The sequence below is a fragment of the Podarcis liolepis genome (assembly GCF_965112155.1).
Source record: "Podarcis liolepis genome assembly, chromosome: 7".
Taxonomy (NCBI): Eukaryota; Metazoa; Chordata; class Lepidosauria; order Squamata; family Lacertidae; genus Podarcis; species Podarcis liolepis.
In genome coordinates, this window is record NC_139561.1 from 23,333,463 (window position 1) to 23,355,607 (window position 22,145).

The following is a 22,145-nucleotide window of genomic DNA, read 5'->3' on the forward strand; positions in this document are numbered from 1 at the left end:
CTAATTCTGGACTACCTGCCCTGCTTTTTTAAAAAATAATAATTTACTTTTAATAGTTTTAATATATACAGAAAAATGAAAAAGAGAGAGGGATAAGAAGCCCTATCCCTTAACAACAACAACAACAACAACAACAACAACAAAACCTGCTTAATTTCTACAAAATTAAAGAACTTGGTTGTAGCCAAATCATACTCAGAGTAGACCCACTGAAAGTAATGTACCTAAATTAGTCATCATCATTAACTTCAATGGATCTACTCTGAATAGGATTAGCAATGGATGCAACCCTATTCAGAACAGATCCATTGAAAAAACATTATCTGAAGAAGTGTGCTTGCACACGAAAGCTCATACCAAGAACTAACTTAGTTGGTCTTTAAGGTGCTACTGGAAGGATTTTTTTTGTTTTGACTATGGCAGACCAACACGGCTACCTATCTGTAACTAGATCCATTGAAGTTAATGATGATCAGCAACCAGCACAGCTTCCCTATCACTTCCTTTAATAAGGACCCGGGAGTTGCTTCTGACACATGTGAACGACCCAACAAAGGCTAATGTAAACGAGCTGCCTGCCCAAAGCTCTGCTGCTGTTTACATTGGGAAGGAAAGGGTCAGCAGGCCTTTGCCTGCATTTGAGGAGAGAGCAAATAATGATAAGGTGTGCAGAAAAGGCCCGTAATCATGGGGTAAGGCTGGGAGGTTGTGGGGTTGAAGGCTGGCCACCCAAAGGCAAACCTGGCCACCCAAGGTGACCACCTCTGAGGAAGGCAGGAAACAGACTGCGGTTGAGGAGGACTAAGCCCTGCCTACTTACTACAGCTTTGTGTGCATCGGATGACAGGTGGCGCCAATACCCATTGTGATGGACCTTCATCCCAGCAGAATAAAAGTGTACTTGGGAACACAATCGAGTTTCCGGCTTTAAATAAATAATGGCAGATTAACAAAACCATCAGTCAAAATAAAAAATTCCTTCCAGTAGCACCTTAAAGACCAACTAAGTTAGTTCTTGGTATGAGCTTTCGTGTGCATGCACACTTCTTCAGATACACTGAAATAGAAGTTGCCAGATCCTTCTATATAGTGAGAAGGTGGGGAGGGGTGTTACTCAGAAGGATGGTGGGAATGGGAGATAGGCAGATAGCTGGGAGAGCCTGTTGACGACTCTTAACGACTGTAATAGGTCTTACAGGAAAAGGCAAGGGGTGGGAAGGTGAGAAATGGTTTAGTTATGTATAGTGAGATAAGAATCCAATGTCTTTGTTAAGCCCAGGTCTTTTCATGGTTTTAAGTTTGGTAATGAGTTGTAATTCAGCAGCTTCTCTTTCCAGTCTATTTCTGAAATTCCTTTGTAGTAAAACAGCTACTTTGAGATCTTGTATAGAATGCCCTGGGAGATTGAAGTGTTCTCCTACTGGTTTCTCTGTTCTGTGATTCTTGATGTCAGATTTATGTCCGTTTATTCTTTGGCGTAAGGTTTGGCCTGTTTGTCCAATATAGAGAGCTGAAGGACACTGTTGGCATTTGATGGCATACACAATGTTAGACGATGAGCAATTAAATAGTCCCGAGATGGTATGTGTGATGTTGTTGGGGCCAGTAATGGTGTTATCCGGGTGTTGTCTAACTTCATCCAGCAGATGAAGTTAGACAACAGATCAACAGAGCCAGACTGATACCCAGAGAGAACTTGCTGCAAGACAGACCCAAAAAAGAAAATAACAGAACACCTCTAGTCATCACATACAGCTCCCAAGTTAAAACAGTACAACGCATCATCAGAGATCTACAACCTCTCCTGGACAATGACAGTTCTCTTTCTCAAGCTCTGGGAGGAAGACCTTTCATTGCCTACAGACAGCCACCCAATCTTAAACAACTCCTAACCCACAATAATACTACAACCAGACTTAACACAGACACTGGCACCAGAGCCTGCAATAAACCCAGATGCCAACTTTGCTGCCACATACACCCGGACAACACCATTACTGGCCCCAACAACATCACACATACCATCTCGGGACTATTTAATTGCTCATCGTCTAACATTGTGTATGCCATCAAATGCCAACAGTGTCCTTCAGCTCTCTATATTGGACAAACAGGCCAAACCTTACGCCAAAGAATAAACGGACATAAATCTGACATCAAGAATCACAGAACAGAGAAACCAGTAGGAGAACACTTCAATCTCCCAGGGCATTCTATACAAGATCTCAAAGTAGCTGTTTTACTACAAAGGAATTTCAGAAATAGACTGGAAAGAGAAGCTGCTGAATTACAACTCATTACCAAACTTAAAACCATGAAAAGACCTGGGCTTAACAAAGACATTGGATTCTTATCTCACTATACATAACTAAACCATTTCTCACCTTCCCACCCCTTGCCTTTTCCTGTAAGACCTATTACAGTCGTTAAGAGTCGTCAACAGGCTCTCCCAGCTATCTGCCTATCTCCCATTCCCACCATCCTTCTGAGTAACACCCCTCCCCACCTTCTCACTATATAGAAGGATCTGGCAACTTCTATTTCAGTGTATCTGAAGAAGTGTGCATGCACACGAAAGCTCATACCAAGAACTAACTTAGTTGGTCTTTAAGGTGCTACTGGAAGGAATTTTTTATTTTGACTATGGCAGACCAACACGGCTACCTATCTACTACTAAAACCATCAGTGCAATCCTACTCATGTCTGCTCAAACAAAGTTCCACTGAGTTAATTTAGACTTCCTCCCAAGTAAATGTGAATATGATTGCAGCAAATGCTAATAAATGAGGGCAAATTTAAGAATCAGTCAACCTGCAGAAGAACCTAGAAGTAGATGAATTCCTGGGCCACACACCTGCTTTGGATGATGATGCAGTCCTGATACAGCCTGTCATACATGCAGATTTTGAGGTCAACGTTTGGATTGGGCACCCACACCGGCACAGCCACAGAAACAGCAGTGACACTGAAGGACAACTGAACACAGACAGATGTAAAGTTTCAGGGGCAACGCGGTCTTGTATGCTGAAAAAACAATTGCTGCCCCAAGTGCTCAGGTTCAAACTCTTTCCCCAAACTCTTGGAAGCCCAAATTACATACGAGAGTGGCAGATATGTTTGCTTAGTCTAGGGATGGAGAATGTTTGTGGCCCTCCAGATATCTTCCTTATCTGACCTTTGGCAACACTGGCTGGGGCTGATGGGAGCTAGAGTGCAACAACATTTGGAAAGCTACAGTTTCCCAAGCAGCCGGTAGAGTGCTTTGAAACTCTTATCAGCTTAGGGAGGAACCACCTTGTTTCAAAAAGCACTCACTTCAATAGGAACCTGGATAGGGCTGCCCTCTTCTACCTTTTCTCTTCACTCTCCTTCTCTTGTGTATCTTTTTAGTTCCTAAGCCCAAGGGAGTGGCCATTTCTTTCCAGTTTTGCTGTTGATGCCAGCTCTCTCATTTATCTGAAAAGTGTGTGGGGTGTCTGTGTGTGATAAATGAAGGAATGAATGAATATTGTATCACTTTGCTCTCACAGGAGGCAGTGATGGCCACCAACTTGGATGGCTTGAAAAGAGGATGGAGGACAAGGCTATCAGCAGCTATTAGCCACTGCCTCTATGGTTAGAAGCAGTAATGCTTCTGAATACCAGTTGCTGAAAACTGTGGGAGAGCAGAGCACTATTGTGCTTGAATCTTGCTTGCGAATTTACCAAAGGCATCTGGCTGGGCACTGTGAGTACAGAATGCTGGACTAGACAGGCTGTTGTTCTGATCCAGCAGGCTCTTTTTATGTTTTTACGCTAAACTCTCCGAAAAAACACCATCATCCTAAGAAGGGGCACTACTCAGAATTGCCTGCAGATCTTAGGATGATGTTTGGAGGCAACTCAGGTGACCAAGGGCACTTCCAAATTGCCTGTTTATTGCACATTCATTCCTATTTGTATGCAGGGAGCTTAGATGATGTTGTATCAAAGCAAGTGTTGCCCTACACTTTTCAGTGCATTTCCCCATCAAAATCTGTCACAAAAGTCTGATCTTTCTGGGGAAACTTGGTTTGTTGTGCAAGACCTCCCAGGAAACTGTAATTGCACAATGTGATTTACTAGTACGAGGTTGAACCCCACTTGAAAATAGTAACAGTCTGAAAGTGCCCTAATCTGAGGCCCCAGGCCTCTGCCAAACAGCTACAATACTGTAGCTGTTTGCCCTGGAGAAGAGGTGGCTGGATGCTTAACGCTTACTCCTTGAAAACCCCTTTCCTTGCTCAGGATTCTGAATGTGCCTTTGCCACATCAGGGGAAAAGAACAGCTGTGGGGACTAGAAGACAATGTTGCAAGGGTGGGGTGGGGGGAATGGTGGGCAGTGGGGGACAAGCTAAGCACCTTTTGTGGCAGAAGGTCCCATTTTGACTCCTGGGCATCTCCAGGGAGGGCTGGGAAAGAATCCTCCATGGTGAGCTCCTGCCAGTCAGTGTTGACAATGTGACACTATATGCCCTGGCTTGATGTAAGACAGCTTCCTATACTGCTCTTTTCACCCCCCACTTCCCTACTGCTAACCATGTTTTACTGCTGTTTGGCAGCAACCCAGCTTCCCAGACCTGCTAGGTGCACATGTGGGCCTGTCAGGTGTATACTTCTGGACCTTCCAGAAGAGGGTTTCAAACCCATTTTGTCCTGAGCAAATGCTTCTAGAGCCATGCCTACCCTGGCCACATCTCTCACCAGCCTTGCTCTGCACCCTCCCCTAGTGATTGGCATTCCGTGGCAGGAATGTTTCTTTGAAGTGTGATAATACTTCTTGTTTGCCTAGTGTGTGTCTGGCCAAACCCACTCTGGGAATGTGGACTCAGCAAAGTTCCCCATGAGAAAATGTGGCCCTTGTGCTGAAAAGCCCTCCATCCATTCCACAGCACATCTTAGGAGCAGCACAAAAAGCAAACATAAGACTCAGAGCAATAACTACTCACTGGTTTGCAGTCTGGGTTGTCAAAGGTAATCTTGAAATCAGCCTGCACAGCCCCTGGAACTGCTGGGGTGAACATAATCTGAAGTTTGACAGAGCTGAAGGGTCCAATATCACCTTCAGAAACCTGGATAATAAGCAAAAATGAAGAGTAACGACAGCTCAACTTTCTAAAAATGGTTTGTGGTTATTGCTTACTTTCACTTCCTTTTTATCTTCACTCTGCATCTTTTCTCATCCATGTTTAAGTTGCATACACACCATACCTTTAAAGCATATTTCCCACCTTCCCAAAGAATCCTAGGAACACTGGTTTACCCCCACAGAGCAACAATTCCCAGTACCCTTTACAAGCTACCATTTCCAGGGTTCTTGTGTGGGGGAGTAAATACTCTCCCTAGTCAAATGTGTCTGTCTCCATCATTATCAAGCTTCAGGAGGAATTTGGCTGAAGGACACGGTTTCTGGCATCTCCAAGATCACTGGATATAAGAATGTATTTTGACTGTAACTGCTTTTAAAATGTTTTTCCTTGGTCAAGTTGTTGAGATAACCTTTCTTATTGTGAGCTGCTTATTGGCACAGTCCACTATGGGAAAGTGCCACTAAAATAAAATAAACTACATGAAGATATCTCACCTAAGGTATTGGAGAGCCTTTACATTCACCAATAAGCTCACAGGGTTATATCCCATGTTAGTCCAACCCAGAGTAGACTCACTGAAGTTAACAGGTGTGATTAATTAGGTCCATTAATTCAAAATGGTCTACTCTGGGTAGGACTTTGTTAAGCTACAACTACAGTTTCTCTTTCAATGCATTACCTTGCCCACTGTGATCTCAAGTACTTCTTCCCTAGACTGCTGTCCCAGAGGTCTCTCAGCTGAAGCGACTTGTAGGCTTTCCCCAATGATGTCCGTGTCGGAAGCCAGATTATCAAGTTGCCCTAAAAGGTAGACAAATAAGGAAACCCTGTAATATTATTAACCATATTTATTTATTTGTCTCCACCTCCTGCCTCTAAAATCGAACTCAAAGTGGCTTGTTAAAATCAGACATTGAAAACAATTGGAAAAACAAGGGGGGAAACAAAAACCCTGAACTGTTCACCAATAACATTATATAATATGCAGATCCAACTCAACCCCAACTCACTAAAAGAATAGCAGAAAGTGAAGATCCAAATGCCTGGGAGAAAAAGAGTGCTTTTGCCTGCTGCCTAAAACAGATGGTGCCAGCTGTGCCTCCCTAGAGGGAAAATTCCACTAACAGGAGCAACTACTGAAAAGGGGTAAACGAAAATGGCCTCAGATGACAAAAGCAGTGTCAGGGTTGGTTCAGAGTTGGAGAACCTGTGGTTTTCTTGATGCTGTTGGACTACAACTCCCATCATCCCTATGTTCCTGGTCGGGGTTGGGGTTCTGCATGCCTCTTATATAGAATGTGTGGTCCCCCAGATACTGCTAGACTAAAACTCCCACCATCCCTATTAGCCATTTGTGGCAGGAGCTGGTAGGAGCTGGAGTCGAACATCTGGTGGGCCACAGGTTCCTCACCACTGCTATAAAACGAAACATGACTCTTCAGACAATGATACTAGAACCAACAGCCTCCTGAGCTCTGCAAAATTATCTAAAGCATGTTTGCTCCTTCTTGGTGTTTTGTAGAGGAAGTTGATGGGATGAGTGATTTCTCTTGGCAATCATAGAATACTCCAGCTGTTCCTTTCTGATTTCTAGAGACTGCTTCCAAAGGGCTGGTGATGCAACACCAAAAGCCCAGTTCCTAGTGTGTACAAAAAGCATAGTTGCAGCAATCTATGGGGCAAGGAGGTCCCTTTGGCAACCTGTTCCAAGTCATGTAGGGCTGACATCAAAACACTGCGCTGTCTTTGGTAGCGTATTGGCCACCAGTGAAGCCCTCTCAGTAGAGGTGTTACATGGTGTTTGCAGAATGTCTCAGTTAACATTCTAGCATTCATGAACAATAAATATGAGTGAGCTATTGGGATAGGTGGCAGTTACTGTCGCCCCCCCCCCCATTGCTTTCACCTACGCAAGAGTTATGAGAGATAGTGAGCAAATGAAATATATATTATAAAGGTGTGAAAGTACTGCTTGTCCTCTCCAGGCCTGCAAATGGATTGGGCCCAAAGGGTGAAAGCAGGGGAGGTAAGGGTGGCAAGAAACTGTAGCAGCAGATGTGAAATATATTCGGAGTCGAGAGTGGATTTCATGCTCTTTATTCAGCTCATAGTAGTGAGGAGGAGGAATGGAAGTTCCCCCAGAATGTCTGCTTTATATACATTATTTACACAATGAGCCCCACGTGATTGGCTAATTCTGGGATTCACCTGTAGGCCAATCAGGTTGCGGATTCACTTCCACCTGGAGCTGCATTGGGTGGCTCCTGTGGGCCAATCAGACTACTGCATTCTGGACCCTATTGTTCTAGGACCAATCAGACTGCTACATTCTGAATCCTATTGTTCTAGGACCAATCAGTCTGCTGCCTTTTGGATCCTATTCAACTCAGTACATAACAAGATGATTCTAGTCAGAATTGGGCATTCTAATACAGCTGAGTCCAGGACCCTGATGGTTGCTGGAGACTGATTCATTAGGGTGAATGGGGCAATGCCCTGCCAATCGCAGTCTGCCCTCAGCCAGGCCCCACGTGCCTGCCTTCTTAAAGCCAGTCCATGGGAGTGGCATTGTCCATCACCTTCCTTCCTCTTAGTCTCACAGTTTTCCCCTAGGGAATTCAGCTGGGAGGAAGCGCAAGATTCAACACCTTCCCGTCGAACGTGCTAAGAAATAGATTTTCCAATGGACAGATATCGCTTTTATGTGATTGTAATTGTGGGGCACCGGAATCGTTGCATCACATAATTCTTGATTGTGCTTTTCACTCATCGGCCAGGAGCAAGTTTCTTGCTCAATATCTAAAGGGAATCACCGATGATACGAATGAAGCCAAACTGAGATATCTATTAAATGATGAAGACCCCCTAAGATCACTCACGGTTGCCAGATTCTTGATCAGCGTCCTATGCCTAAAGAAGAAAAACGGACTCCTGTGCGGCTCGGATAACCCTTTTAAACCATGATCTATGTTTTAGGATGTAATTAGGTGATATCACCACTGATGTCTTTTATTAATTTATGAGCAGAGGGCGATGTTTAGGTTGCAAATTTATTGTAATGTATGATGTGGTCTTTTGTTTTTGTTTTGCTTTGGTTCTTGTCTGTTTTTGTAAGTTTTGGCGGTTTTAAATTTGGAGGTTTAAGTACATTATGTTGGTATGGGAAACTGTCGTGTGACGGGCCAATGGCCGTAATAAATATCAATTCAATTTAGCTGGGAGGAAGCCAAAGACACAATTGGAATTATTACTTGGCTCTGCCTGTCAGTGGTCTTTGCTGTGTCTGTGAATGGATTGGGCTCTGTCTACTGTTGGGTCTCCCTGCCTTCTGCCCTACGAGTCCCAACAAGCACCAGCCACCACTGCTGTATTGCACTGGCAACTTGTCTTAGCTGTACAGTTCAAAGCCCACAGGCTAGAGTTTTGTTGAAAAGCAGCACAGCAGGGCAACTGTGGCACAGGCAGCATTTGATAAGGACAAAAAATGGGGGAGCAAATATTTCCAAACTGAATGGCTTTATTTTCTCCAAAATAAATAAACTTGATGACGCTTTTGAAACATTTAAAAGCTGGGGAGAGAAACTTACGCAATTTATCGTTGTGTCACTTTGTTCATAAAATTGCAGGTTGTAAAAATAAACTTGTCACATGGTTCTCGCTTTTTGAGAGGTGGGTGTTTCAGATAATTTCAAGGAGAACAATGATAAGGATTCTGTATCCGTGGGAAGAAATCCTTGGAGGTTTTGTACTTGAGGGGAAACTGCCATTGCCTGCTCAGGACAGGGTTGCAGGAATACGCACCCTGAGGTGCTCCTGGATAATTCTTTGTCATTAGAGGACCAGGTGACCCAGAAGGTTGGGAATGCTGTCCTTGGGAAAAGGATTCCCCACTACTGTTCTAGCACCTTTTCCAAGCTATCATTCTCTCTCCTTGCAAGTCCATGCAGATGGGGGGGGCGGGAATCCAAAATCCATAGTAGGGTAATAATGTTATTAGGCAGCTAACCCAAATGTCACAAAATGGCGAACAAGCCAAGTTTTGAAGGAAGCTTTTTTAAAACAAAAACAAATCAAGCACAAATAGTATCTGCAAGAGATTTTTTTCTACTTCTACTTTTACTTATACTCTTGGAATTTACCTTAAATCCCTTAAACCAGAAACCTACCAAAATTGTCAGGCAGAGGGGTGTGGTGAATAACCTCTTCAGAGCGGCTAAGAGAAACCGTTTCCTTGTCACCAGTGAAGCGCCCCATACTAAAGTTGCTGTCTTTCTTATTCCCAGTTGTTGTTTCGACCACAGGGGCACAAACCTAATTGGGAGATATACAAAAAGTTCTCAGGTTTACAAATTCCAATTATTTTCAGATGGACTAAGATTTGATTTGATTTATCATATTTCTATCCTGCTTTTCATTCAGATGAATCTCAAAGCCGCTTACAAACAATAAATAACAGTAACGTAATAGAACATCACAAATACAGCATAAATCAAATACAAATAATGAAGAAATGATCAGTAAGCTTTATGGTTGAGGAGGGATTTGAACCCTGGTCGCACCAGCTTCTAGTCTGATTCTCTAACCATTACACCACACTGACTCCCAACAAAGTATCTGATCAGTCTGGCCTCCATATAGGGCTATTTCCTGGACAGCTATTCAGCCTTTTGATTCTGAAGGGAAAAAACTATCAGTAGCCACAGAACAGGACCATCCACATAAGAACACCAAAAAAACCTGCTTGATCAGGCCAGTGGCCAGTGACTCATCTAGTCCAACATCCTGTTCTCACACTGGCCAAGCAGACGTCTTATGGCAGGAGTGGCCAACTCCCAAGAGACTGCACTCTACTCACAGTTGAAGACTGGCAGTGATCTACCCCCTTTTTGATCTACCACAGACATCCAATGATGTTACCTGTTGGACGTGCCTGTCTTATGGAAAATATGCAAGCAGGACTTGAGCACAGCAGCACTTTCCTCACTTGCGATTCCCAGAGACAGGCTGCCTCTATAACAGAGGGGGGTGAAACATAGTCATCATGATAAGAGATTGAAAAACAGATAAGAGATAAGTTAAGAGATAATATAGACAAGAGATAGGTAACAGATAAGCAAGGAAAATGATAATACAAAAGATAAGAGATAAGAATATATAAGAGAGATGAGAGATAAGAGGTATGTAAGCTATTTATGATAGAAGATAAGAGATATAAGAGATAAGAGGCAGGTATGTAAAGAGGCTGGCAGGTGGGGACTGGCTGACGAAGACTGAGCTTGGTAGGGCAGCCTCCACAGAGAATATGAAAGGAAATGTCAGTGCTATATAAAACCTTGCCTTCTGTATCATCAGTTCCAGGGCCATTTCCCCTCAAACACTGCACCATATATATTGCATAATACCAGGGTATTTTTTGGAGGGGAGGGGGGAAACAAATACTCTTGAACAACATAATAGCCAGGAAACTCAGGAGGAATATATGGTCAACGAGCAGAAGCAGCCACTGACCTCAGTGTTGCTGCCATACTAGAGTAAAGTAAACTGCCCTAATCTCTGAATGGCACAAATGGGGAACGTAGGAGTCTCAGTTTAGAGAAATTTTTCATTTGTTCCAAAATGAAAGAGGGCTCATAGTGCTCATAATGATCAAGGGGCTTGATGTTTATGGTTGTGGTAACTGCCTGCTCTCTGCTCCATTTAAGTTAGTCATCAAAGCGTTCACTGGCTTATTCCAAAATAGGTTCCTGGGAAAAACACACACCTTGATTCGATAAAACAGTAACAAACAAGGCATGTGCAGTTTGGGACAGAGAAATTTGTTCATTTCAGTTTCTCATTTTTGCAATTCAGTTCAGCTGCCCCCATTTCCCGAGTTTGCTAAAAAAAAATTAAAGTTCGCACAAAGTTTGTATGCATTTGCTACATACAAGCAATTTTTGCAGACCAATTCCCTCACTATAATGTGGTTTTGTACATCATTTCTCATAATCTGAGCATTTTTGTGCTTTTTTGTAAACATTTTTTGGTTGGGCAGATGCACCAAAAATTGAAAGCAGTGCAAATTTTCAAGTGATAACTGCATTTCACTTTGATGAATGGTTCAGGAAGTTTGGTATGTTTCTATTAAAATGAAAACAAAATTTGTTTCTCCTCTATCCCTATATTTAGTCCCCACCCCATCCCACAAGAAATCTTATCAGAATGCTTTCTTTCTTTCTTTCTTTCTTTCTTTCTTTCCTTCCTTAATAGTCTTGCCTGAAAAGCAATCATTAATTTTGCTTTAAGTTTTCATATTTCTAGTAGCAACTTTAGGCTGGGGAGAAATAACATCACTTAGCTAGACTCTTGGATCCTATTTGGAAGCCAATCCAGAGCAAAAGGAATAGAGAAGAAACTCTGAATTGCAAACTCATCAGGAAAGGATTCCTGCTTCCAAGCAGGCTTAAGGGAAATGACAATCAGATCTCTCTGGGAAAGGAGCACCTATCAATGACTAGTTTGAGATATGCCGATCTATGTTGCTTAGAGCTCTCAACTGAGGAAGGCTTACAAAGACTGCTTTGTTGATGGAAGGTGGTGCAGTCACAGTATGTTGCACCATTGCAGTGTGTGTAGTGTCAGCTGCTTTGCGGAGCTGGAATCTTGTTCCCAAGGCGCCACAGTTCGTCAAGGTGATGGTCCGTGAAATTGTCTCTCCCACCACATGAGTGCCAAAGTCAATGAGCTCTTTATCTAGTGCCAGCTGAAAAGAGAGGGAGAGAGGGAGGAAACATAATTACTACTGTCCTAGATAGGCAGTAATGTCAGTTAAATGAACGGCTACCATTTCAAGCACAAGACCTTAAAATCCTTATTGCCGCTTCAAAAGGCAATGTCACAGTGGGATCTTTTCCCCTTGACTGTTGCATGGAAGCTGCAGCAGATTTATAAATCAATGATTTTTATATTATTTTTTTACAAAAAGAAAAATGAAATCAAATTATAAAGAATGTAAACCATAAAAAAACCTATCTAAATACTACAGATTGCACTAAGTTTTCATCCTACTCAGAGCCAAGATTAAGGCCCATTAAATTCAGTGAGTCTACTCTGAGAAGAACCCAACATCTCTCATATACAACTGGGTTAATACTAAATCTTGATAAAAGCACAAGTCCAAGTTTAATCTCTAAATTAAATCAATGCTTCTACTAGGTACATCAAGTTAGAGGAGCCTTTTCTATGTAAATGAACAACTCACTGAATCATTTATCGAATATGAATATTAACACTCTGTCACCCACTGAGGTTACAGGACCCCTCTAGTATGATGAACCCACCCTGCACTAATTACTTCTACATTCCACAACTGTACATTCATACAAACGTTTCTATCCATTTGGTGAGCATAGGACAGAATATTACAGCACCTTCCATGGTACAGTAAATATAATGCTTTTTTATCAACTTTGTATTTGGATATCAGGTCTGCTACTTGTCCCCAATACTTCATCCTCCAAGCTGCTGCCTCAGTGATACGCCTTCTGGGATGGGGCATTAACTATATTCATAATTCAGCTATTTTAGTATTTAGGCATGTTTGTTGTGCTGCTCAGTTTTGACATTTAGTGACAAATAAGAGATCCAGCTAACCGATTTATTAAGCAATTCATTTCCTGCCAATTTGCTGCTAAGTCAGGGGGCACATTTCTAAACTTGGCAATGCGGATTGCCATGGAGAGCCAGCAAGAAGTGATTCTCGCCCAAGCGTTGAATACTTGTCATGGTTTATTTGATGGGAAAGAAATTATTTATGAAACATCCCTGATAAGGGAAACACACACACACACACACCACAAAATCCTAAATGCATAAGGAGAGCCCTGCTGGATTAGGACAACCCTTTTCTCACAGTGGCCATTTGCTAACATTGTCCTCCGAGATGGCTGTCTAACTGCAAACTATTGAATAGTCCTGAGCTCCTTCTGTGGTCAGAAAGTAGCACAGAACACATTTACACTGGAATACACATCAGACTGATCCTATCAACTGGAGGCCTTGGGTGCAGTGATGCACTAACAGGCTTGTCTTTGGGACAGAGGTCCACTCAGCAAAACTAGTAGGAAGGCTCAGAATTGAGGCGTGTCTGCGGAAGGAACAAGCAGCAATGCACTACATAGACTCAGCCTAACCTACCTCACAGGGTTGTTACAGAGATTAAAATGGGGTGGAGTAGAAACATGTGCACCACTTTGAGCTCCTTGCCCCTTTGCTGGTTTCCCATAATTTGCCTTTGAAGAATTAAAATGCTGCTACCTTGCAATGCCTTGATAGCAAGCACATGTCGTGGAACTAATCATGTCCTTGGTTGTACAAGGAGCTTGTTTAAGCATCTATGTTTAATAAGAGTGACTGTCCTTGATGGAACTGTGCGTCCGATGCCTAAAAATAATGCGTTGACGTCTTTCCCCCTCGAATAGCTGCTTGATAAAATTCTCGAAAGGCTCCCAACAATGTATCAGCAATAAATAAATAAACAAACAAAAGGTTCATAAACTTTTATTGCAAGCTGTTGGTTAGATTTCAAGATGCTGTTGTTTTCCACTGCACAGCTAATTTTAGGAACAAATTCTCTGAAGTTGTTGTCTTTGAGCATTATACTCAAGTGCACTTTTAAATGGAACCACCTACATGTGTTTTTGCAGCACTAGCACCTGTAGTCTTAAAAAGAAAAAACACTATAGCAATACATATTATTTAAAATTTAAAACAGAGAACTTCTGTGTGTTTGGGACCACCCTGTTCTCTGCGGTTTTTCTGAGGCTTTCCTCCAAGTGGTGCTATGCAAAGCAGGTCCCTTTCAGTAATAGCACCAATTGTGTGGAATGTCAGGTTTTACAACATACTCCTTTCACTGCCAGGTCAAGAGTGGTTTCCCATGCTCTGAAGGCTTTAAAGTCAATTCTTTTCAGGCCCTTTTCAAGGGAGACGGCTTGAATGTGAGTAGAGGAAAACTCCAGTCGAATGAAGTCAAACACTGGTGAGGACTCATCATCGAGCCAACCTAGTGGCAGTGAAGGCAGAAAAGAAGGCATACTTTGCTGCCTCCATTGCATCCTCACTGTGCTGTTCAGCAGAGCTTTTCCAGGTAGTGCGGGTCCTTTTAAAGTCTGGCCCAAAGGAGGTGACAAAACCAACAGTAGTTTGCTGTGACTTGTTTGCTAAGCATTTTGAGGATAAAATCAATTGCATCTGCTTGGACCTTGACTCCACTCTTAAAGCAGATAGTCTAGTCATGTTGGATGAAGTTAAACAAGATGGCTTGAGGATGCAGACAAGGTGCTTGGATTGGTCAGAGCAACCACTTGCGCTCTGGACCATTGCCCCTCTTGGTTGATAAAACTAGCAGGTTGATAAAACTAGCAGGGAAGGGACAGCCAGATGGATGAGGGAGGTGATTAATGCCTTCTAGCAAGAGCGGGTGATACCTGTCTGCTTGAAGGAGGCAGTGGTAAAAGCACTCCTCAGGAAACCCTCCCTGGATTCAAAAAACCTCAGTACCATATTTTTCCGTGTATAGGTTTTTCCCCTTAAAAATGTCAAAAATTAGAGAGCGCCTTATACACGGGGCCATCTCCCCTCATTTTCTTAAATCTGGGTCCCCCAAAACACGGGGCATCTTATACATGGGGGCATCTTATAGACAGGAAAATGCGGTAATTACCAGCCAGTTGCCAGTCTCCCCTTCTTGGGCAAGGTTCTTGAGCGGTTAAGTCTGATTAGTGAGGGGTTAATGCCATAGAGTAAGCTGTCCTGCCAGGCCTCTGTCTACGTGAGAAGCTTAGAACCTAAAGAGGTATGAGCTGGTTGCTCCAAGCTCTGACAATATGGCTCTAACAAGCCTTTCCTGAGTTCCTATACCAATAATTTAAGAACTTGCACCACTGTAACTAAGCTAGGTTTTAATGCCTGTGCAACTTTTTCTGATTGCTGTATGGAAAAAGCACATGAATCTGACCTTTGAAGAGTTCATAAGTAGAACATTTTTAAAGCGTGTGACCTTTTCCTATGCTAGTGGAAGAGGGGAACTTTGGTAGGAACTGAGAAGAGCATATTTTAAAGGTCTAACAGCCTACATTTCCATGCTTTCCTATGTTTCATATTTTGTGATTTTAAATATCTGCTGGGGTTTTATCACCAAAGAGTACTTGCCCCAAACCTGGATCCTGGCATCGAGGAAATTCTCCTTTTATGCTTTTTTTCCCCTTGCCACCAACACTTGCTTCAACAGAGGCAGTGGTGAACTGAGGCCTTCTGAGCTTCTGTCTCCTGTCCACCTCTCCTATGCTCCACCCTCTTTGTTGGAGAACAAGAGACTCTTAAAGAGCCAAACCTATCAGCTGAAAATGGGCACTTCTCTGTTACTCCATGGTCTCCCACTTGGAACACTCTCCATACCAACAGACTGGTGTGTGTAGGAGTGCCAAGGCTCCTCTCATTGTAGCTATGGAGACAACAGCTGTTCCCGCTTTGGATTGCTGCTATGCTGACCTGATTAGAGTTACAAGGCAGCAGCTTACTTAAAGGAAGCTAATAAGGAGAGGGGGGTGGAGCCAAGCATACTGGAATGTATGCCTCAGACTTCAAGAAATCACACCAGGAGACGGTGGGCAACTGGTGGGCACCCCCTGGACAGAGCAGCCCAAGTGTTCCAGTGGCCACTTCATCCCCTCCTGAAGCTGAGCGACGGTGGTGCTCTACAACCCTGTGGTCACCACCAGCTCAGCCACAGCCAGGGCTTGGGACTGGTCTAACTCTTCTTAAGGCCAGATATATCTCCTCCCTACTTAAGTTAGATGAAATCTTGCACCAAGGAAACAACTTGCTCCGATAAAGCTTAACAGCAGATTGAACCTTTTTAAGACGATGCCCCCACACTACCTTTCCTGGGCTCTGCCCCCCACTTTGTGGATAACTTTAGGTTCTTAGTGGGCCAGCCCTCTGGTTGGAAGATGGGCACCCCTCCTCTGTCCCAAAGCCTCTTGCTTGTTGTGCTTCCTGCACCTCAGGACGGGGTCCTGTGAGGGGACATTCAGTTCCTCAGAGGAAGGTGCCAATGAATGAAGTGGCTCTGCCAGTCTTCACTCTGGCTCCGCCTACTGTTGGCTGTCTTCTGCAATAACAGTACCAGTAGCTACCAACCTTTGCTGCAACTGGATAATGAATTTAAGGTACTTGGAACACCTGTAAAATGCTATACAAAATGTTAAGCATTGCTTTTACTACTTCAGCATTTTATAACTGTGCACAACAGGCAAGTCACAAGTGACTTGGGTTGCAGTTCCACAGACAAGTCACCAAAACATATGCAGAAATTGTGTTTACTCCAGAATAAATGGTGTCTGGATTTGCTGGATTAAAAAGGAGAGAGAATGCAACCAGTTTCCCTCCCTCTACTTGCTAATATCTTTACTTTCATTCCTATTTCCTGAAACAGGGCTGTCTCATCCAAAGATTCAAGGATAGGTATTGGACTCACCACACATTTCTTGGTTGAACACTTGAGTGGGATTGAGAAGGAGCCAATCTGAGATAAAAATGTGACTTCTCCTTCAAGATCTTGGTTTATCTAAAAAGGAAACAAAAATTGCTCTTCAGAATCTAGTTATACCTGTCAGTAAATTAAGCATTGCTTTAGACTATTTAAGGGGTTAATAAAAAGTGTACATTTTGCAGGATTACAGCAAGTATTACAGTCTTTCCATATATAGCCCTAGCTCTGGAATTAAGGCAGATTCACCCAGCACTATTACTGTGATTATTTTTTTAAAATCAGTCCTATTTGCATAAGCTTTTAACCATAATTAGTCTCAACTGTCCACCAGCACTTCTTATTGGCAACTGTGCTATTCTTTACTTACACACTGTTTAATTGGGCTGTTTTTTTAAATTGCTATTACTTCATACTGTTTTATATCTATTATGCAAGTCAACCTGAAAGCTGAATTAGGGGTATACAGCCACGGTGAAGAACTTCAGGCCTGGAGGCAGAATGTGGTCCTTCAAGCCTCCCTAACTGGCCCTCAAAAGTCTCACCTAGCCACACACCCTTTCCCCGGGCAACACCCCCTCTCTGGCCCTGCTTCATGCCCCCTAGTGTTTATGCCTGGCTGGTACGTGTCTTTGCTCCTTGCTTCGTTTTAAATAAAAACACTGAAGGTCAAACTAGACTCACATTTAAACTCTTATCACCCCACAGTAGCCCTGAGTGAATCCTTGCTGTTCGCATTACACCAATGGAAACTTTTCCAGCCAGTGGAAGTTTTTCTTCTAATGCAAATTGCAGACATGCCGCCCCTGTCCCACCCACGTTGGAACATCTGCATAAAACAAAAGGGTTAAAGCCCCCTAACTTCTATGTGAGGGTTCTAATCCCAAACAAGATTCCTACATCTGCCAATCTGTGTAGTATTGTGGGTACATCCAATAGGTGTGCATGGAGAAATAGGGCATGTAACATTGTGAAAGGACACTGCCACTGCTGCTTGGCTATGGCTGAAAGTCTAGCCACCCCTGCCTTAGGTGTCTATTAAAGCGAACAGGAGGGAAGCATTTGCTCTTGTAGACTGTCACCAGCCAGAAAGCATTTCAGCAAGTCCATAGTCCCTCTTTAGATGCATTTATGGGAGGGACTGACCTCCAGTGGTACAGGGGCTGCTTTGCATGCAGTAAGTTTCAGGTTCAGTCTCCCCCCCCCCCCAATTTTAAAAAATATCACTATTTATTTACAAACAAAACAGGAGAAAAAGAAGAAATAATTTTAAAAAATAAACTCCATTGCCAGCTGACATTAGTAACAATATTCCATCAATCCTGATTTAAATAAATGAATATAGGTTGCCCTTAAAAGTATCTGAATGAAACAGATGATTACGAACCACACAATCAAATGTAGACTGGTCAGTGAGATCTTCAAATCACTGGTGGGTGTTTCTCCTTCCAACCTTACAGGATTCTCAGAACTGTTGTCCATCTGTTAGTTCCCACTCCACAAGAATATCATTTAAGAGCTTGTGAACATTCACAAATGTCAAGGATTTATCCAAGACAACATTGATGTGAACAGTAATTTCTGATCAGAAATAAAACTCTGCAGCAATTTCAGTGCTCCATCAGCAACACCTGTCTGAACTATCTGAATTCCTTCCTGTGGAGGTGCTGTGGAGTCCAGTATGCCCCAAACATAAACTTTTGTTGCCTCAATCTCCATTTTAAACCTAAAGAAATGCTGCACACCAATGATAAAGCAACATTCCATTGATTGACCGTGCAGTACCTGGAATCCTGAAGGGCTACAGTCATTCAGAGTGGCCAACACTGGGGCAGAAAAATACTCTGCCCTGGGGGGAAAACAGCTTTCTACACTCCTAATTTTTCCTGAGTTCAAGAAGGAAGCATTTCAAAATGTCAGCTCTCTATGACTGGTACAGTTATAAAACAGAATGATGGAATTTCACGGTTTGCAAAAAGCAGATCAACCTTGTGTGACTCTTCACTTAATCCTTTTGCTATCATGAAATTTGCAAATGCCATTTAATCAGGATGACTGCATGGCACGCCTACCATAGGTTTAAAGGTCACCCCTACTTCGCAAGACATTCCAGAAGACATTGGGCCCGGAGGATCAAAGCTGCAGTGGGAAATGAAAGACAGAATTAGATGACCATTTGAATGACTTATTTGTGCTGTTCTTGTAACAGCAGCAAGCAAAATATGTGACTAAAATCATTTTAATCAATCAAGGTTTTTTTGAAATGAATCAGCTGTCATTTTCCAAATTAACTGACAGGTCTTTAAAATTCACATATATTTTGAAAATTACTGAAACTTCAGTACAGAGGCCTTTCCGAGACCTACTTTAATACATTTGCTCTTTGAGAGATTATTATTCACTGTTCAAAGGGAACAACAGATTTAATGTTGCTGTTTTTTTACAATCCTTAATAAAATAAAAGAGAAATAGTATTAAAAATAAGCTAGGGACAGGTGAATCTGTCCATTTCAGTTTCTCATTTTTCCAATCTCAAATTCAGTTCCCCATATTTCAACACCTGTTTGCATTTATTTTTAAAATTCTCATAAAAATTCTCAGTAAATTTCTCCTAATAAAAACATTTTTTCAAAACAACTTTTCCTAATAGAATGTATTTTGCATGTTATTTCCCCTAATGTATACATTTTATGCACACTTTACCCTGGTATGTGCCTTTCTACAAACATCACTGGGCTGAAGAACTGCTCTGCAATTTTCAAAAGATGTACATGTTTTACTTCACATCATGGGTGGTTGTTCTCAATAAAATCCTGGTTACATTCCGATATTTTTCTTATCAGTATCATTCTCATATGGATGCCTATCTGGCCATCTGGAAGTCTTATATGAATCCATATGCTTAATTTAAGATTAATGAACAGATGAGATGATCGCTGTTATTCACGATGTGAACTGATGGTGGTCCATTAGTAGTAGTATTCTTGATAGTATTTTTATGTATCATTATTATTATGTTTTTTTCTCTTCTCCTTCTTTAATTTTATTTCATTTTTTTCTTTTTTACTTGTTAAATTTAAATAAAGAAATAAGCAAACCAAAAGCGGTAAGCCAAGTACAAACCATGGCTACAAATTAGGATTTCTTTGGAACAAAACAAACCATAATCCCTGATTCAAGCATAACGCTAAACCAGGGTTCTTTTTCTAGTTTTTCCTGGGATTTTTTGAGACGGGGATACAAAGTGGGCAAAACTAGCTTATACACCATTAACTATGGGTCGCACGCAGTGGTGGTATGCAACATACATTGGTCTCTTGAAAGTATTCTATACATTTCAAGTATTTATCATTATTATTGTCCTGAATTTGATATTTGATCATTGACACACCAGTGTAACAGTGCTGTGCACCTTTAGCATAAGAAGAGAGAGCTCTGTCACATGACACATAACCACTGTAACTATTTTTAAGCATGCGAAGGTAGAGTTTCCTGCTTCCAGGGTGGGGGGGAATAATCCAGCCTGGCAAGCCAATCCCTGATTGGGACTCTTAAAAGGATGACATGAAAGTAAGATGTCAAGTTGCCATTTGATTTACAGCATAATTTCTGAACACTTGGCTAAAACCGGTCACTGTAATAAGCTGCTAATTTACAGCTTTCAACTTGAGATGAGAGTATTAGAGAGCCCGAGTTCAATCCACACAGATCTTTTCTTTCCAAGAGCCACCCCTAGCAGCAAATCTGCTGCAGCATGTAATCTTTGTCGAGAAGAGGATGTAGAGTCGAAAATGCTATCCACGTGCTTGCTTAATATGTGCCGACACAGGAATAAAGTTGTGCTTTCACCATATGAATTTGCTAATCAACATTATGTTCTTAAGTATCAGGTACCAAAGGAAATAAATCAAGCTTCATGAATGGTACCCTGTAAAACAGGGATTGGCAACATGCACCCCATTGTAGTTGGACTGGAACGCCCATCATTCCTGTTCATTGGTCATGCTGGCTGAAATTGATGGTAGTTATAATCCAACCACTTCTGGAGGGTTGCGGGTTCCGCATCTCAATTAAAATACAATCCTAAACATGTTTGTTCAGAAGTAAATTCTGGGCTTCTTCCGTAGAACAATGCAGGGGGGCCCTGTGGCTCTCCAGGTGTGGCTGGACTCACCATCCCTGGCCATTGGCCATGCCTGTTGAAATTGCAGTTCAGCAACATCTGGGGACTGAAGGTTCCTCACATACAATGACCAGGGACTTGTGGCTCTACAGGTGTTGCTGGACTCTAGCTCCCAGCATATCTGGCCACTGGACTACTAAGGCTGATGGGAGTTGGGTCCAATAACATCTTGGGGAGGAAGGGCCAAAATTTCTTCCATCTCTGTCACAGGAGATGACAAGGGGAAGCTAGGACCCAGGGAACCTTGGCTAGGACCCAGGGAGCCCACAGACTGTGAGAACCGTTAACCAACCATATGGTGTTGGCCTACCACTCCTGAATCCCATTAGCCTTGACTATTGGCCATGCTGATGAGAGATGTAGTTCAGCAACACTTGGAGGACCAAAGGTTCCCCACTTCTGCAGTAGTGGAAAATCCTGTTTCTTTACTACTATGGTCATTTGCTGCATTGCTGGCCTTCAGAAAAGTTAGCAGTGGCTGAAGCATCCAACTGGGAAGCTGTAAGGTCTAACAAGTGCCGCTGCTCATTTTCTTTTCCACCTCCCCTGCACCCCCAGTCCCAGAAGAAGCAAAAAGCCAACCAAATGTACTTACTGAACTGTGAAAAAATCCTTGAGGTGTTCACTGACTCCCACCAGCTTGCAGTAGTTAATGCTATAGAAAGCATTGATCAAAATCATCTTCTTTTTATAGGTTTTACCAATGTCAAAGTCCTGGAAAGAATTAAAACATGTGGTATTCTAACACACTAAGAGATTTTGTGGTGGATAGAAATGTCATTGACTGTGATTGGCTGAGCTGCCCTCATATCACACAAGAGTCAAGGCAATCAAAAGGCTTTCTTGTTGCCATTGGTTGAGTTCTATTGAACTTACTTCTGAGTAGGCATGTAAAGGATTGTATTGTTGATTATAAATTGTTCTTTTGATTCCAACAGGGATTAATTTGGCAGTGTACTTTTATTTTTAAAAACAATTGTAATACAAAAGCTAACTAACGGGAGGTAGCATGCACCATCTTAGAAGAAGCATTCCCCTTCTTTCACACACAAGGGAACACCCCTTCTAAGATTGCCTACAATGGTGGCTAACTTGTGGCCCTCCAGGTGCTGTTAGACTCTAACTGCCATCAGCTCTAGCCAGCATAGCCAATGGTCACGGATGATAGAAGTGGTGGTTCAACAATACCTAGAAGGCCACAGGTTCACCATCCTTGTGTTATAGTGCAAACCTGTGAATATTTATTTAAATAAAGTCCCATAGTAATCAATGGTGCTTACTCCCAGGTATGGAATTGTAGCCGTAATTCATAGTTCCATTAA

The 22,145-nt window shown here is 42.4% G+C and overlaps 1 protein-coding gene across 3 annotated transcripts in view; it reads right to left on the reverse strand.

The window, feature by feature from the left end:
* The window catches only part of CFAP74 (cilia and flagella associated protein 74), an 83,065-nt gene that overhangs the window by 31,767 nt on the left and 29,153 nt on the right, over positions 1–22,145 (reverse strand). For all 3 annotated transcript variants that reach the window (XM_083512787.1, XM_083512786.1, XM_083512788.1), the window contains exons 14-21: positions 21,419–21,537; positions 18,713–18,779; positions 16,629–16,718; positions 11,661–11,852; positions 9,277–9,421; positions 5,790–5,911; positions 4,970–5,092; positions 2,856–2,977 (exon numbers count right to left, since the gene is read on the reverse strand). In XM_083512787.1, coding sequence (XP_083368913.1) covers positions 2,856–2,977; positions 4,970–5,092; positions 5,790–5,911; positions 9,277–9,421; positions 11,661–11,852; positions 16,629–16,718; positions 18,713–18,779; positions 21,419–21,537 — 980 coding nt within the window. The remainder of the gene's footprint in view (positions 1–2,855; positions 2,978–4,969; positions 5,093–5,789; positions 5,912–9,276; positions 9,422–11,660; positions 11,853–16,628; positions 16,719–18,712; positions 18,780–21,418; positions 21,538–22,145) is intronic.